Raw genomic sequence first — 16899 nt, forward strand, 5'->3', positions numbered from 1 at the left:
GTTTTCATCTTAAAGTTGCATTTCAATGGATTTGGGCGCAGAGTGGTCCTTAACGCACAGCCTCACTATGCTCAGTTTAGCTGGTACAAGACTTGCTGTTACGGTTTAGAAGTGCTTGCTACAAATGTATTCACAAAAATGATAACATATTTTATCGTACGCCACATAAACTTGGCTTCAAGTTAAACACCGATCAGCCACAACATCAAACCACCGTTGTGGCTGATCGGGGTGAGCGTGCTGTTACACAGCATGCTGGGGGTTTTGACACCTGTCGATCACGTCTAGCGTTAAAAAGTTCCCATGCTCTCCCCTGTCCATGACAGCGTTGTTGCCCATTTGTGTTTTAGTGTAAAATGGGGTATTCATCGACACTTTGGACCACTGCACTAGCAACTGCAGTCTTTGCAGTGACACAGTGACATTTCTTATAAGGACTGTGCCTCTTGTCTTGTCACGTACAGTGTTTTACTAAAAACAAAGCTCCTGAGGGGTTAGAGGAAAAAAGAGGGGGTGATAGGGCCAAAAGGGACTGATAGCTCCCTGCCCCTTTGTGACTGCATAGTTATGTAATGACACAAGTTGTAAGCAGGAAAACAGAGCAGGGTGCAGGGCCACACCAGTGGACTCTGTGATCGAACTGCAAACACACCTCATAACACACTGTTTGTTTATACAGCAACACTGATTTTGAGGCCTGGTGCTGCAGCAGTGATCATGTTTTCAGACAGAAATCGGGACTGTCAACAGCAATGTCAGTCATCTGCAGCAAAACTGGAGCAGAGCTCACAAACTCTGCCAACTTCTTCTTCCTATATCTGTGAGTTGTGGTCTGGCCAGTGGGCTGGAAGAGTTTAAGTAGCTTTTCTGCAGCTGAAACGAAGTGTAAAGCCAGGGCTAACTTATAATCTATCACAGCATCCCGAGGGAAGCAGCAGAGCAAGAGAAGTCAACTGAATGCCACGCAGAGCTGAATGCCAGGTGGTTTAACTGATCAGTTATTCCACTCTGCTTTAAAAATGTGGATTAACTAAACGGGGTTTGGTTTAAAATGCACTTGACCCCAAGTAGGAAATGTTTAACTTCTCATGCTGTGGCGAGGCTCTGGTAGTCTCATCAATATTTACACAGCAGAGACAGCCCATAAGCCGATTCTTCATGAGCTGTAGGTTGTTTGAAGATTTGGTGAGCTGTAATTAAACCAACCGCTCGGCTCACAGGACGTTTAACACTCGGTTACTGTGGTTTCCCAGCACCGATCTCACCTGTGACAGGTGTGTTTGTGTGTGTGTGAGAGAGAGAGACACGACTTGTCTAAATCTCTGTCTAATTTGAGTGTGTCATGTTTGCCTTAATGACACACGAGGAAGAATGGAAACACAAAAAGACTTTTACATGCAGAACCCCGATTTTCATAAATGGCAAATGTAGAATTTCAGCATAGATTTCTCTTTCTGACTGTATGTTTCTGATAGTTGGGAGTTTTATTAGTCCATTTATATATGTTATATTAGTCTTTATTAGTTTTATTTTCTAGGGCTGCAATTAAATGATTATCAGCTATTCTCCTGCCTATTTTTTCATTCATTGTTCTGTTTTTAATGTCAGAAAATCGTGTAAAGTTGCTTCATTTCTCAAAGTCTAAGATGGTGCATGCAAATTTCATTCAACGTTTTTTGACCAGCAGTCCAAAACACAAAGGTATTAAGTTTACAGTCGGGAACAAAAAAAGGAAGCAAATAACATGCAAATCTTTGAGAAGCAAATATATACATATATAACTTTCTGTTGATCGGGTGATCGATTAGTTGACAGATCACTGTAACACTTTTGTAAAATAAATAAAAATCTAACATGCATGTCTTTGGACTTGGAAACCAGGAGGCCAGAGTACCTGAATGAAACCCACGCAGCCAGCAGGTAGGTTTGAATCACAGACCTTTTAGCTGTAATGTGGCAGCACTAACCATCACCATTATGGCAACTCAGAATAATCAATAAAGAAAATAGGTGTTCGTTACAGCTCTAAAGCAAATGGCTCAACTTTTTAATATATAAGTAGAGTGTAAGTTTTAACTTAATGATGAAGATGAATTTTAAATGCATTTCTCCACTCATACATGAATACAGCAGAATCCATGAAAATCTAGTTCTCATAAAGGTCTGAATTGAGACTGTGAGCTTGAAGATCTGATTTGTTATGATTCTGGTTAGGATCAGTCACTGTAAGTGGATCAGAACTGGATCTGGGCTAGAAGAAAAACCTTTCCCTTATTTTGTATCCACACATGGAAGCAGGCACGAGAGCTGCTGTGGTCCAGTCTGGAGTACTATGAAAGATAATCTGATCTGTTTTTCTCATTTTTTTCCTCTCAGGCTCTGGATACTCACCACATCATTCCTTCTTCCTCCAGTCACATCAACAGTAGCTCTACTAACTGCCAACCACCCGTCTGACCTTGGATATAACATTTCCCCTGAAATAAAGACTGTAACAAAGAAACATCTGACCAGGAAATTAAGCAGCAGAAAGGTTTTCCATCTTTCTGGTCTTGAAGGGCACATCACAGTGAGAATTTTTTTGTGCCTCGGGTTGTTGCTGGGCTTTCTACTGAGCGGAAGTGGAGGGCCTCACCTGAGTCAGGTCCAAGTCTCTGGTGCTCAGCATGAGGCTCTAAGAAGGAAGCAGCGTTTTAAATAAAGCTTATTGAAAACTGAGGAGGGGGGAGCATGGGAAAAGAGCAGGACCTGCTGCAGGCAGTGAAGACCGGAGACCTGCTGTCCACTCAGAAGTTGTTATCCAAGCTCAAATCCAACAGGAACAGTAAGTACACCTGATGCTGCTGCTTTGATACTGATGCTTGTCTAAAGTTCTTCACAGGTCACCTGATGCCATTATAATATCACCTAATGTTGTATTTTTTTGGCCAACACATCTTGAGCTGAGCTGGTTGATGTTGATGTGGAGAACAAAATGATTTTAGTTGCAAAGATAGTGCTGTGAAATTCAACTTGAGTTAGCTTGCATAGTTTGCTTTTCTTAGTTGTCTTTAATGAAGTATTTCCAAACCTTTCCTAATTGACTTTTTAAAGCAGTGTTTTGCCTTGTTGCCAGCAACAGACGAGGGTTTCGCCATGATAAAGTTGTTTTACAGGTGGAAATTGTTCACATAAAGGCTGTTATATAAGCAGTTTACCTATAGTCCTTTACAGGTTAAACTCAGCTGAAGCAGAATGCTAAATATTGCAGTAAACAAAAACATTACTTAAATATGTAGTATGCAACATTTGTCACATATTATTAATAGAGACATGCTCCATAACTCATCTTAATGTGGAGAGTTAAGCTTCAGGTGACACAGACTCAGTGAACATCACTGGGAGCAGTGCGGAGATATTCCCATTTAAAAGGTTTAAAAGTGAGGTTCGCTCTACTGACCGATCAGAGAAGAACAATTAATACCACATGAATATATTTTGTAATATTGTTTTTTTTTTTTGCAATTTCATAAGTAAGACTACCTGTAGGGCTGTGCAGGGTGTAAAGAGTAAAGTGAAGCTGTTTGAGAGCAGAGAGGGAGGACTGGCATAGCATGCAGGATTGATGCAAAGTCTCATGTTAGTGGAAGCTTTTAGTAAGTTGCACAGTAACTTTCAGCGTTTGTTTCACAAAGCTTTCCTACACATTTTGTGTAGCCATGCTTGTTTGGAGTAATTCCAGCCTGAGTGGTTTAGATGGTGGAATGTTTGATTGAATCTCATTGACTGTTGCTCCTCTTAGTTAAATTTCAGTAGCATAAATTTACATCTGTAACTGGCAATTTGATAAATTCTGTTTACGCCACAGTACCTTTGCATACTCATACCTTTGCATGAAATGTATGCTATTTAATATGCCTCTCTGGTCGCTTGCTAGGCTCTTTTGTCCTGAACTTTCATACATCTTCCTGTTTTGATTGGTATTATTATGGTTTCAGAGGAGAGCCATTATGCAGCTGAGATGGTTTTGGTTTCTTTTACAAGCAAAACATTCAGGAGGAACTTTGAGGTTCTTAGGATTAAAATAATCAAATATGGAAGCACTGAGAGAAAACACTGAATTTAAATTCCAAATTAAGCTGCTGGGAGCTTCAGTTTTTCTTTTTTCCGCTTTTCTTCATTTTTTTTTTATCAGTTTTTCTCTCTGCAGCTGTGGCTATTGGAGCTCAATTGTTTCACTTAGCATAAAGTTTTTCTCTTGCAGAGAAAGACAGAAACTCTAGCAGAGAGGCAGGAAAGTGATCATTTTGTTGACTTTTGTCTCCTAGTGTTTTCATTTGTACAAAAACCTCTGGGTCTAAATTGATTCTGATTTGAGTGAGCTGAAGCCAGCAGCTCGAAGTTCAGAAATGATGAAAGCCGTTTGATTGCTACTCTGAGCTTCAAAAAACAATGTATCATAAGCCTTTTTCGCATATGAACTCCAGACAATGTCAGGAGAAATCAGCTACAGACTGAAAATTCACTGTTCTTTCACTGGTTTCAACATGTATGGAAGCAAGTGGAAAGGCCATATTGGCATTTATTGATAATGTCTAGCTGATGGAAGCAATAGGAAAGCAGATGTATACATTGTCAGATTTAGCCTAATGTGTGAAAGCCTAATGGATGACATTTTATTGTACAGTAGCATAATGATTCTAAGCAAATAGCAGACTCTTTAGGGTGAAGAGGTGAAATATTCTTGCCTGGCCAAGTCAGAGGTCAGAGAGACCTCCCACCAGACAAGAGCTAATGGTGGCTGAAGCAAAGGTCTATGAGAACATCACCAAGAACTGTACAATCTGAAACATCTGAATCTATTTATTGAAGACTTCAGGCAGTCATTGACTCCAAAGGATTTTTTAAAGATGATTATTTGCCATTTTAGCCTTATTATTATTATTTATACATAGTTAGTGAATATATAGACTAGAAATATGGGAGAGAGATTGTTAAGAAATAATGTTTACACAAATGTAAGCTAATTTCAATTAAAGAATATGTGTAACTATCCAAATAGACTTGACCGCATCCAACTTTATATCTGCTGCTGTCCTTAAATTTAAAATGAGCTAATATTTTCCATGAATTGTTAATATTTAGGGTGAGACAGATAAATCTATATGACACAGGCCTGCAAAAATGTTTTTAGTTAAAATTGGATGGGATTTAGACTTTTATGGAAGAATAATTTCTGAACAACATTTGAAACCTCTGCTTCACTTAATTTAGCCCTTTGTAGTTGTCTTATCATTGCCCTACTACCTGACAGTCAGTTTTGTTTTCTCTTTGACTAAGTAAGGAGAGAGGTCGCCCTAGGGTGAGTAGGAGGTCAGTCTTTATCAGACAGAAAACCTTTTACATATCACAGGATCTTACTCACAGCTGATGTCTACTGTCATTAGTGAACCCTGACCTCCAAGGATAAATGTAGTGAGTGCCAAGAGGTGAAAACTTCGAGGATGGGTCAGCAAATGATGTGTTGAACAAACATGGACAGGATGTTGAAGCTGAAGCAACATGTTACATACAGCCAGTGTTACATACTTAACCCTTAGTATATGATGTTGGGATGTTTGGTAACTCTGACGGGCAACAGTTGCAACAAGCATTGCATTTCAAACATGAGAAACTGTGATCTGTACGTTTCCCAAAGCACAATACTGTTTCTCACTGAAAATTGGGTGAGGAACACTAGGGAAATAGGATTGCCTGCGTTGTTCCTTATCACTGCTGATCAGTAAGCCAAGAGGCATGGCAAAAGGGTTTGGAGGACAGACAGGCTAGTTTGGCCGGAGTGTCTATTTTGGAACATGAGGAATATTCTGAACAAGAGGATCATGTCTCTGTCAATTCAGAGAGCGCGATTGTCAGCCAGCCTGTACGCATCTAGGCTGTACACACACAACCCCAGAACCAGCACTTACACAGACAGCACCAGAGCCCCATTCTTCACTTCAGAGGATGGCTGCAAAGAAGAGGTACTGTGAGCTGTGTGGCCCAAAAAAAGACAGGACAATACGATACAAATGTGTTGTATCGTATTGTAAATGCAGCAAATCTAATTGTAACAGAGAGTAACAAAGAGTCAAAATCTGTCCCTTATGTGAGGTTTAGAAATCAAATTTGTACTGGTGAGCATGTCTTTTTTACATGGCCTGTCCATTTATGAGCAAAAGAAACAAAGATTATAACATTCAGTACTATCCTTCAAAGTAAGGCAGTAATTTCCCACCCAAAATATTGTCATTGTTATATTTAACTATACATGCCATTCAAATAGATTGTAAATGAGATGAAGAGAAACTTTTACACTGTCTGAAATTTTTTTTTTTTCAGTTTTGATATAAATGTTTATAAGTAGGTTTTCATATAAAAACCCTCAATGTTCCACATCCAGTAGATTGTGTAATCAAAATATGAAGATCACACAATGGTTAGTCACAATAACTTCACATTTATTTACACATTTGGACTTGAACACTCAAGTTGCGGGCACTGCCCACCTCGACAGAGGAGACTCAAAGGCTCACAGTTGCATGACATAGGAAAGTTGAGACAGAAACAAAGAGTTTCTACATGAGATCCAATCCACTGAATTGGCATTGGTACCCAAACCACCATTTATGTGTATCAAGTAGAGATGTTCTGGATCGGTATCAGAGCCAATCTGAGAACATTTTAATGGATTGCTATTGGCTAAAATAAAGCTGATCAAATGCAGATCCCTCTATAATTACTACTGCTGCAGTTCTGAACCTGGGGGTCTACTACTTTTTTTGTCAAGGAAGGGGAGAGCTGCTCTCGAAGGGGGTTTTATTTTACTTGAGTCGACCACAGTATCTGGCAGTAATGGAGACAGTTACAGTGATAACTATGTATCTGTAAATGTGTTGAATTTTTGTGGACTTTGTGGTTGAGACTGATCAGGTTAGAAGCTTAAGGCACTTTAAAAGAAAACATCCAACAGAAAATAACAACTTCTCCCCAAACAGAGAGCACTATTTGGGCAAATGTAAGTATTAGATTGGACTAGATAGATAATGAAGGATCAGGATTAGGGCCAAGAAAGCTTAAATGGGACATCACTAGTATTATTATTTATCAGATGTAACCAATCTATACTCTTCCTTGTCACTGTTTTTTAATATTCAGGCCCTGAATATAGTAGAGTTTGAACGCTGGCAATTATTGTAATTTCCATATAATGTGAATACAGTATTATCCTCACATCAGTGGTGGGTGTAGATGGTGATTCAGACCTCTGTCTCTCAGTGTCGTAGACAGTATTGTAACATTTAAAGTGTTGGATAGTATTGTTAGTGTTGGATGGTCTCCTCAACCAGCTGACAGGCATAAACTGCTCCCCGAGGGTCTTCCTGAGACTGTCACATGACTCCTATCTATTATTCACCACCTTAACACACCCAATCCATCACCTTAATATGTTACATGAGAACTTTTTCAGCCATTGTTACTGAAGACAGCAGCCTATTAAAATGATAGGTCCTCTATTGTGAGAAATCTTCTATCCTCCGCCTAAGATAGAAAATGTGTTATATTCTTTACTTTTAGAAGGACTTTGCTCCTTTTGCTTATTGCAAAATCAACAATGATACAATCTTTTCCGGCTATTTCCTATGATTTTTTTTAGGGGCATGTTTGACCCAGACTCTCTCCCTCTGACATCTGGTACTTCAGTATCAACCCCATGCCCAACTGCTATCGCCCAAATCACAGGGAACTCCCAGATGCTGCTCAGCCAGGATTAAGTGGAATTATAGCCCTGGGGAGGGAACGGGGTCCAGCTCTGTTTATCAGGCACTGTGGAATCTCATTCTTGTTGCCCTGCTATTTACAGTCAGCACACTGTGAATATACTGCTCTGTTAAATTAGATTTTAACGGACTAATCTCATAACCTCAATTTATTTACCATGTGTTCAATTTCTCTAAAATCTACAGTTGTAAAATGTAAAAGCCTCATTTTTAGGTCTGCTATCTAAACAATTATTGTTTTCATTATCAGTGTAGAAATTAGGATTTCTTATACGAATCACTGCAATTTACTTTCCATCCAAATGTACTGCAAATTTTAACCAGATTTGAGAAAACAATACAAAAAAAAAAAATGCAGATTTTTGCTTTCGGAGCTGATTCTCCTGTAGGTGCCATTAAGATATTATAAGACATAGTGTGATGATTTTGTTGAAAGAGCTCCAGTCATATCTCAAACAATGGTAAAGACTGTGGAAACAAATGATGTTGCTGTTAGTTTTATGTAGCAGTTAAAGGAAGGTTACAGTCACCTCATCCTCCCACACGGATCTGGTGTTTTCTGGTAATCAGAGACTGTTTAGACTTTTTTTTTCACTTAATCTGGTAAATTAAATTGCTATACATATTACGTATTTATTGTTTTGAAGGGAACTGAAGCAAATTCAGCCTTTGACCTAACTGTCTTACATATTTTATTTTATAAGTCTCGTTTCATGTCAGTAGCATCATGAAAACTCCTCTTCTCACTTAAAATTTTGGTCTGGTGGGGTTTTAGACACTTTAACCACAAACAAAAGCAATGGCTTATAACATCCCCATCTGTCTTTCTTTACCAGAAGTGTGCCACAGGAGGCATTATTATTGACCCAGTGGAGTGATGTTTGCTGTTAAAGCTCATTGACATCCTATTATTGGAGCATCGTAAACCTGTCACCCCTCAATGAAAAATCTGGGCCGTTGAGAATGAATAAAAACAGCTAGTGGCGTGTTTGAGTCTCTGCTGAGAGACGGGGTGGACTAATGCCTACTCTGGATATCTGCTGTCTTTTCACACATATCTGCCTCATGTTTAATTCATGAGTTTGGGTTCAAACTCGGCCCAGCCAATCATCTCCCACAAAATCTTCCCACTCTTAAGCGTTGGCAGAGGCCTTGTTTCATTATGGACTATTTTACACTGCAGTTTCTCCGAAAAGTTCTTTCACCTTTTTCTGCTTTGATGGATCTCACTTGTTTTATTTTAGGAATCTGAGAGTACAGTTAATCAGTCTTAACTGGCCCTAAATGTTCTCAGAGTAATGATTTTTTAGCTTCTCTTTTAGGCTTCGGAGGAAAATCCTTGTATGAACTTTCCATCTTAGGAAATCATTCCTATATGTGCTAATATGGACGACTCCTTACCTGTTACAGACTGTAGGAATGTGTTGAAGGAGGAGAGATTGGAACAGAGGTATTTAAAAGATACTATTTTACTAGGAGATCACAGGTTCCAAAGACTAACTTTTGGCAACAAAGAAGAGTCTATAAAAAAACTATTATCTTGCTGGTTCTGCTGCATTAGAATTAATTTACAACATTGTAGGAATGAAATTATAAATTTGTAGTAAACGTACCATTAGTTAAAGGGAAATGTAATTAGTATGCCACAGCCTATGGAACATTACTGCATGTACATGACAGTACAGATTTAGTACAGCACCCAAACCTTTGCACATGCTTTAATTACTTTGGCTCAGGGCTTAGGATGTTAATCGTCCTTTGGACCTTTGTTGTTACTTTCTCTTTATCCCGTGTTGTCTCCCGTCTGTAGAATTTGTGTTTAATGAAGGCATAAATCACACCTGTCTATCTTGTGGCTGAAAAGTGGTGACATATCACTCTGTTCCAGGGGTTGTTCTCTGAGTCTTGTACAGGCACTGTAGGACTTGTTTTAGTTATGAGTCTGATACACCAACAATATAAAGCCAGGTTTGCAATTGCAGTTTTCGCTGCTTGCTGTCAACTGTCTTGTTTTTCCTGCTGACTTATGGGGAATAAATGAGTCATTTGAAATGCTATGTATGTAACTGGAACAAATTCAGAGCTTCACACCCTTACTGATGCTCTATTCCCCCACTAAAGAAAACCCAGAAACAGGATGTTTTCTTTACATAATATGTTCAGTATGTTGAAAGGTCAAGCATTTACAGAGGACTGTTTGTGAGGTAATCAGTCATCAATCTCACTCTGTTGAAGTTTAGAGAGTTGCTCTATTTCTACCCTCATCACAAAACACCAAACTACTGTTTAAACCAAGGGGATAATGAGGCAGGAAATTTCCACTCTCTCCCAGACAAGACAAGTTTGAGGGAAAGTGTTAAAACCTTTCAGACAGTGCATGAAACTCTTTCTGTGTTTGAGCTGATAGTGTTTGCCTGTCAACTTTGGTGTTGGCGTGTTAAATGTTTAATTGATCCACTAAACAGACAGCTTGCTTATGGCCTTTGGGCTTGGCTAGTCATACCTCTGAAGGGAATACAAAGCTCTTGTGTGTGTTGAGACTGAGGGGCCCCTAATGACCTCTGGCTGTCAAGGGTTTCAGTCCTGACTCTGACGTAACAGAAAGAAAAAAAAGATAAGACATGGGTAGTGGCTATGCATGCTTATTGTTTTTTAGCTTAGGGCATGTATTTATCCAGCATGTTTTCAATGTGACTAAAACCAGAACTACCTCTGAGTTGCATATTAATCTTTCTTTCTGTTAAGTTCTGTTTGTCCCATGTATTTTCTTCTGCAAAGATTCTTAATGCCTATTGGTGTCAATGTGAGAATGAATGGTTTGTCTGTGTATGACTTGCACAAACTTAAGTAACTGAACTGGGTCCTGAAAATCTGCGTATACATGCAGCAGAAAAGTAATCAGATTTCTACCCATCTTGGAATTATTTTGGAAGCCTGGCACACAGAGTATAATGTATAATGACAGAAAATGTTGCTTTCTGACTTTTTTATGTGCGTATGTATCTCGGCAGAGTGACGGCGCAGGGGAATAGAAACAATAAAAAAGGGGGAGACACACAGCTGATCTACAACAGGAACTGCCTGAACTTTAAAACTCTGTGGGGGAAAGTAGACGTTTTGTTAGTTACATTGTTTGTTGGACTTTAGGCAGACTTTGTGTTAAACATAAGGTGGCATAAACGCCCTCTCCTTTCATTCAGCTTTTCATTCAGCTGCATGTTCCTCTCTGCATCCTTTAATTATGCACATGCATAGATGGAGAAAGTCGATTAAAAACCAGGTTATGCGAATACACGGCAAAAAAAATTGTTCTCCAGGAGAAGAACGCTGATTCCGTAAACCAGCTTTCCCGAGAAAGCCAACTGTGACCTGGTTACTTAAGTCCATGTAAACACACTCTATGTCTCCCTGAGTTGGCCCTGAGATACACCAGTGACCGGGGTATACCCTGCCCAGGGACAGTTTGGATAGACTCTTAACAGCACAAGCAGTTAAAATAGTTGATGGGTATATATGCAAAAACGTTTCCTAAATAAATTACTAATATTGCAAGCAAGTATATTGGGGTCCAAGCATTATTCACAAATTACCATAGGACCCAAGCTGCAGTGTGCTTATATCCATTTAATTTACAGTCAGGTTTTTGGAGAAAGCTGATTTCTTACCCAGTATTTTACTGGGAAATCTGGTTTCAGGTAGATTTCTTCTGGAGAAACCCAATTTCTCTGCCATGTATCGCTCCTGTGCCATTGCAGACAGGGCAGTGAACGGCTGACTGAAAGAAGGGGATTGTTGATGGACCTCATTTTATGTCAAAGTCTGACTGAAAATGAATCCGACAGGTGTTCTTTGGCTCACCCATGGTCACTCTGCAGCAACACAAACACCCAGCGAAAAATAGAAAAAAGAATTTCAGAAAGCAGTGTTTCTGAAACTGTACTGTTACAGTCTGTGATCTAGGTTTCGAAAATTGGTCAGAGAAGAACTTTTTTTAACTCGGAGTTTTTTAGTTAAAGTACTGTCCCCTCAAATTCCAAATAAAAAAAAAAAATATATATATAATTTTAGACAATGTTATGCAGTAGTGTGAGAGCTGAATTGCTAAGTCAACTAAATTATTAGTTAATCGACAGAAAATTAATTCTACAATTGTTGGCTGTGACAGACTCTAAATTTGTTTCCGAGGTAAAGCTGCTTTTTGCATCTCACACAAGGCCAGTTTTCAGTAAAACAGTAATTTGTAATCCGCTCTTGCCACTTCTTACATATCCTAACAGGGTTATGCCCATGGAGATCGAAATATCAGAACAGATGGGAGTCATTTCTTAGTTGATAAAATACCAGAAACTGTTCTCTCACATGTTAATTTTTGGTCAGTAAGGATTTATTTCCTGCTCTGAGTCTCTTGGTTTACTACAGACATTATTTTCAGCTAAACTAATTAAACCAAATAGAGTTTTAAAACAAATTTTCTAGCATCTGGGATGTCTGCTGAACTCTTGTTGAACTGATGCTCTCAAGCTGATAGTTTATTTAGTTTTCTTATTTTTCACATAAACACCTTCTCAAATATAATTGCCTGTGCCTGTGAGCATGCCCATAGCCGAGGAAACCATTCCTCTCTTCAGTTCTTATAGATGCTTTGAAATGAAACCCAGAAGATAATGAATCTAGTTGGAGGCTATAGCCTGTGTATATTGTGTCGTGGGATGCAGTGTGTGCGGCAGAGTAATGGCTGCTGCTTATTTGGTGCGTTATGTAATAGATGTTCTGCAACAGGTTGTCTTGTTGGTTGGCTTCCTCTTTTCTAACTTTCAAGCCAAACACTTTTTATCTATGACATTGCAAAATGTGACTTTTGCTTTAAATAACGCACAGAATACATTCAGAAAAACAACTTCTAAAGACTAAGGAAGAGTGCTTATTGTGAACATCTTGACACCGTAGTTACACATGTGCATTACGTGTATAAAATCTGAACCTGGCTAAAAATTGGGCATGCAGCTTCTATAGACAGGATTTTTTTATAATTTTTTTATACAGTTTTATAATGTGATAAATAAACGCAGACTTATAATATTTCGTGACATTGTTGTTTGTTTATCTTTAAAAAGCTATTTTTCCATTTCGAAGCAGCTGCTTTTAAAATGATGTACAAGCACCTCAAATAATGCCCAGCATCCTTTTTGATGATGTCTGTGTGTAAGGAGGTTAAGCTGTTCTTGATAAGTCTGTCTTTCTTTGGACAAAGCTCTCATTTTCTGCTGTTAAGCGGGTTGTCTTGTTTGACTACTAAGTTTTGATTAGACTCTCTGTATAAGGAACATTTCCCACTGAGCATGAGTGGAATTCCGAAAGCACTAATTTAGGTCAAAATTGTGGTAAGATGCTCGAAATAGTTGTATTTTCCCTGAGAAAACATAGCTTGTTTGCAAGTATGCAGGTTTTCATATTCCAATATCTTAAAACTAATAAAAGTTTTATAATCAGTGCAGTTAAAGACAAGTACAGCTGTGTACTCGAAGGTAAAAGTTTAATTTATTTCTTTCCCCCAAATCCCCAGAGTTGTATCTGTGCCAACCATTGTCAGAGCAGCAGAGGGAATTTGAATGCAGAGGGAAGAATAGAGGGGGTGATGTCATGGTGTCGGAATGTGGACCCCAGAGCAATACCTTCGATCCCCCTTTTCCTTGGAATTTAACTCGGGTGAAATACAGTGTACAGAGGGTTTCCTAAAGTTTTCAACAGACGACAATGAGAAAACAAGCATGACCTCAGGCCTACTGCTCCATTGCCACTAGACTCCTGCTGCTCTTTCCCAGTGAAGCTTTAATATGACTTCAAACATATTCTGACTCAGAGGCTGAAAAAGTGGAAAGGGTTTTTGTGAATGATGTAGAAGTTTTGGGCTGCAGGGCAGACAATAAGAACTTTCATTGTTCATTTTGGTACCCGACTAATGTAGTTTTTAAGAAATGTGCATTTTGTTTTTCACATGCTAGTCATTTGATTATTATTAGTTTAACTCAAATGTCCTTTAAAATGTAGTGTTGTGCATTTTTTCTTTTTGTGGCTTCTGTTGGCTATTGATGTTTGCAAGTGCATTTATCCATAGTCTTTCAGAGTCAACACACATAGTATTTTGTTACTCTATAAGTAGTTTCTAGAGCCTGGTGTAATGTTTTTTGTGCCAAGGAGCAAATGAACTAAAATTGAGCTCCTAGTGTCTTTACTGCAGAAACAGCCAAGAATCCCAGCTGTCACAGATGAGGAGCTCAGAAAAGTCTGAGAAAAAGATTCTGACTTCTTCACCAGTCTGTCAAGAGAGAGTCTGTCACTGATAACATTTAGTAATGTGGATTATGAGCATTACCTTATATATGTAAATAATATGTTATATGTATTTAATTAAAACTTTGATGAGAAATCGGCAGAAAATATGCAGTATCATGGTATATATTGTTATCAGGACAGAAATTAACGACATGGGCATATGAAATGCTGGTCATATTGCATTGTCAAGTAAAGAAGACTCAACTCTAGCTGCTACTGAGCAGTGGAAAAAATAAGATGGAGTATTCAAGTGATCACTGTTATTAAAAACAAAACGATATTGTGCTACAGAAAGCGATGTTCAGACGTTAAACCGTGATATGTCTTAGATAATCTTTGACTTACATAAAGTGATGAACAGAGGAGTTACAGAGTTATACTATCAGTTTTAGCTCAGTTTGAGTTGTTTCCTCCTTTCATTCATGCTCTGAGACAGTTGATAACTTGATTTAAATGCAAAATAACTTTGCACATTGTTTTTCTTCCTCCACAAATTTCCCCAAATGTTGTACCTGCTGACACACCATTCACACTATCTTTACATCTACTACACTTGTAGGGTTATCATGATTAACCGCACCCAGACCAGTCACATGCTGGACGCTTGAATGGTGGTGGTGGTGCAGTCCAGTGGTATGACTGTCCAAAAAGATGGAGGCGTGTCTGTAAGGAAAAGTCCGTTCTGAGCAAAGGAACGGGTGTGGAGCCAAGCTCACATCCCCCTGAACAATAAGTGTGGCGTGCTGAACCATTTCTTGTTTTAAGTTCAGATAGAAACAGGAACTCCACACTCCACCCTAAGACACTTCACTGGGAAAACAATACTCAAAAGGCTTCACAGAACACAGATGACTTTCTGTGGGTGCCATTTGTTCTATTCTTTGTTTTGAGAATTAACACAAAAGTTATATTTAAGCAGCTTTGAATTTATGAATGTTAGTTTTGGGCAGCATGTTTGTGGAGCTGTTGGCGCTTCCACCTCACAGCTAGAAGGTCATGGGTTTGCATTCCCGGACGGCTGCTGCCTTTCTGTGTGGAGATTGCATGTTCTTTCCATGCTTGCGTGCGTGTCCTCCGGATACTCCGGTTTCCTCCCACATTTGAAAGACATACATGTTAGGTTAATTGGTGACTCTAAATTGCCTGTAGTTGTGAATAGTTGTCTGTCTATGTAGCTCCCTCTATGTTGGCCCTGAGATTGACTGGTAACCTGTCCAGGGTGGACCCCGCCTCTCGCCTTATGGCAGCTGGGACAGGCTCCAGCCCCACAGCGACCCTAAACGTCTACACATAAAACGGTGAACAATTTCAATAATTGAGGAATTGTTTCAGCCAATTTGCAAGTCAAAATGGTGACAAAATGTCAGATGTTGCCATTTGAGACTCCTAGATATGAGGATTTTTTTGCTTTTCTTTCTAATATGCATCAAAATATTTTGAGGAACTGAATGAATCATACATTTTGGAGCAGATATCTTTTTTTACTTGTAGACCTGTTTCACACAAATTCTAAAACATTTTTACTTGACTTTTATTTCTTGTGTTACACATTTAAGGATTAGTAATAACATACTACAATGGTTAACTCTTTCTGGTTTCTTGTTGTTCTGGGGAGCTCTAGTTCCACTATAATTATTACCACATTACACACTAGTTCCCAGGAGGTTTCTCAACAATTCACAAGAATGTATTTGTGGAAATGGTCATGTCATAATATAAAGTGATTACTAAATCTTTGTGTACTAGTACTAACACGCTACCTTTTTGTATTTTGTTTTCAGCATTGTGTTTGGGAACACTTTTTTCATGCATAGTCGTAAACACCTCACTGTACTGCATCTTTTTTATTTAATTCTTTTTCCGCTTATTGGTCAGCAACACTATCCACCATGGCCTATATATTAAGATATATTAGGGTAGGGTTTGTTTACCCAGTGTAAGCTGAGTGAGAAATTATATTTTTTTGGTCTATATTAAAGTTGCATAAAGTTTTAACACCTGTAATGTAGCACATTCAATAATCCCGTCCTATATGTTCAGTTTTTTCTTTGTGGTCCAGCTCTTTTATTACCCAGCTCTTGTGTTCATACCTGCAGGGTGAATATTGTAAGATTAAGCTTTTTAATATGTTTTTTCCCTCTGATCCAACATGTCTGATTCAGCCATCAGCAGCTTTCAGTGCAAAATGTATTCAGAAAAACTTGTTTCATTTTCCACCAAGACCCCAGACGTGCTAAGCTGTGGTACAACATGTCCCTCATTAACAAACTAGTGTCATAATTTGACTTTTTACTACACAATATGAGTCCAGGCTTTACTAAACACACAGAAGAGGGACCCACACAGCTGTTGCTACATTGTCAACTGCCCATTGGGTCCTATTAGGTTGTCCCCCACAGTCAGACATATTCAAGAGATGTCAATGATGATGTCTGCTGTCACCCAGTCTGGGTGGCCTAAAGTGTCCTGATCAGCATTTCCTCGTAAGAGTGAGGCTGGTGTCAGTAGCTTCCAGCTGGATCAACGGACATAAAAGCATCTCTGCCTCCACATTAGGCTTTGTTGACTTGGGCATCCTGGCAAATGGCAACCAAAACATACATCTGCAATAAATAACTAATTACTAAGAGTCACTTTGGTATGTGGGAAATTCTGTCCATTCATCAGTATTTTCTCTTTTATTATATCGTTTTTCTTACTTAGTGATCGGTCTGATATACAGGACACCGATTATATACAATGGTTTATCTAGGGCTCTCTAAAATTA

The 16899-nt window shown here is 38.8% G+C and overlaps 1 protein-coding gene across 8 annotated transcripts in view; it reads left to right on the forward strand.

The window, feature by feature from the left end:
* Positions 1-16899, forward strand: part of LOC137099349 (caskin-2-like) — a 65044-nt gene that overhangs the window by 631 nt on the left and 47514 nt on the right. For 7 of the 8 annotated variants that reach the window (XM_067476073.1, XM_067476077.1, XM_067476075.1 and 4 more), the window contains exon 2: positions 2377-2824. In XM_067476073.1, coding sequence (XP_067332174.1) covers positions 2731-2824 — 94 coding nt within the window. In that variant the 5' untranslated portion in view covers positions 2377-2730. Of the gene's footprint in view, positions 1-1821; positions 1921-2376; positions 2825-16899 lie in introns of those variants that run through there. The other variant, XM_067476074.1, reaches the window with a different exon arrangement.

Source organism: Channa argus, chromosome 15 (genome assembly GCF_033026475.1).
Source record: "Channa argus isolate prfri chromosome 15, Channa argus male v1.0, whole genome shotgun sequence".
In the NCBI taxonomy this organism is placed as follows: Eukaryota; Metazoa; Chordata; class Actinopteri; order Anabantiformes; family Channidae; genus Channa; species Channa argus.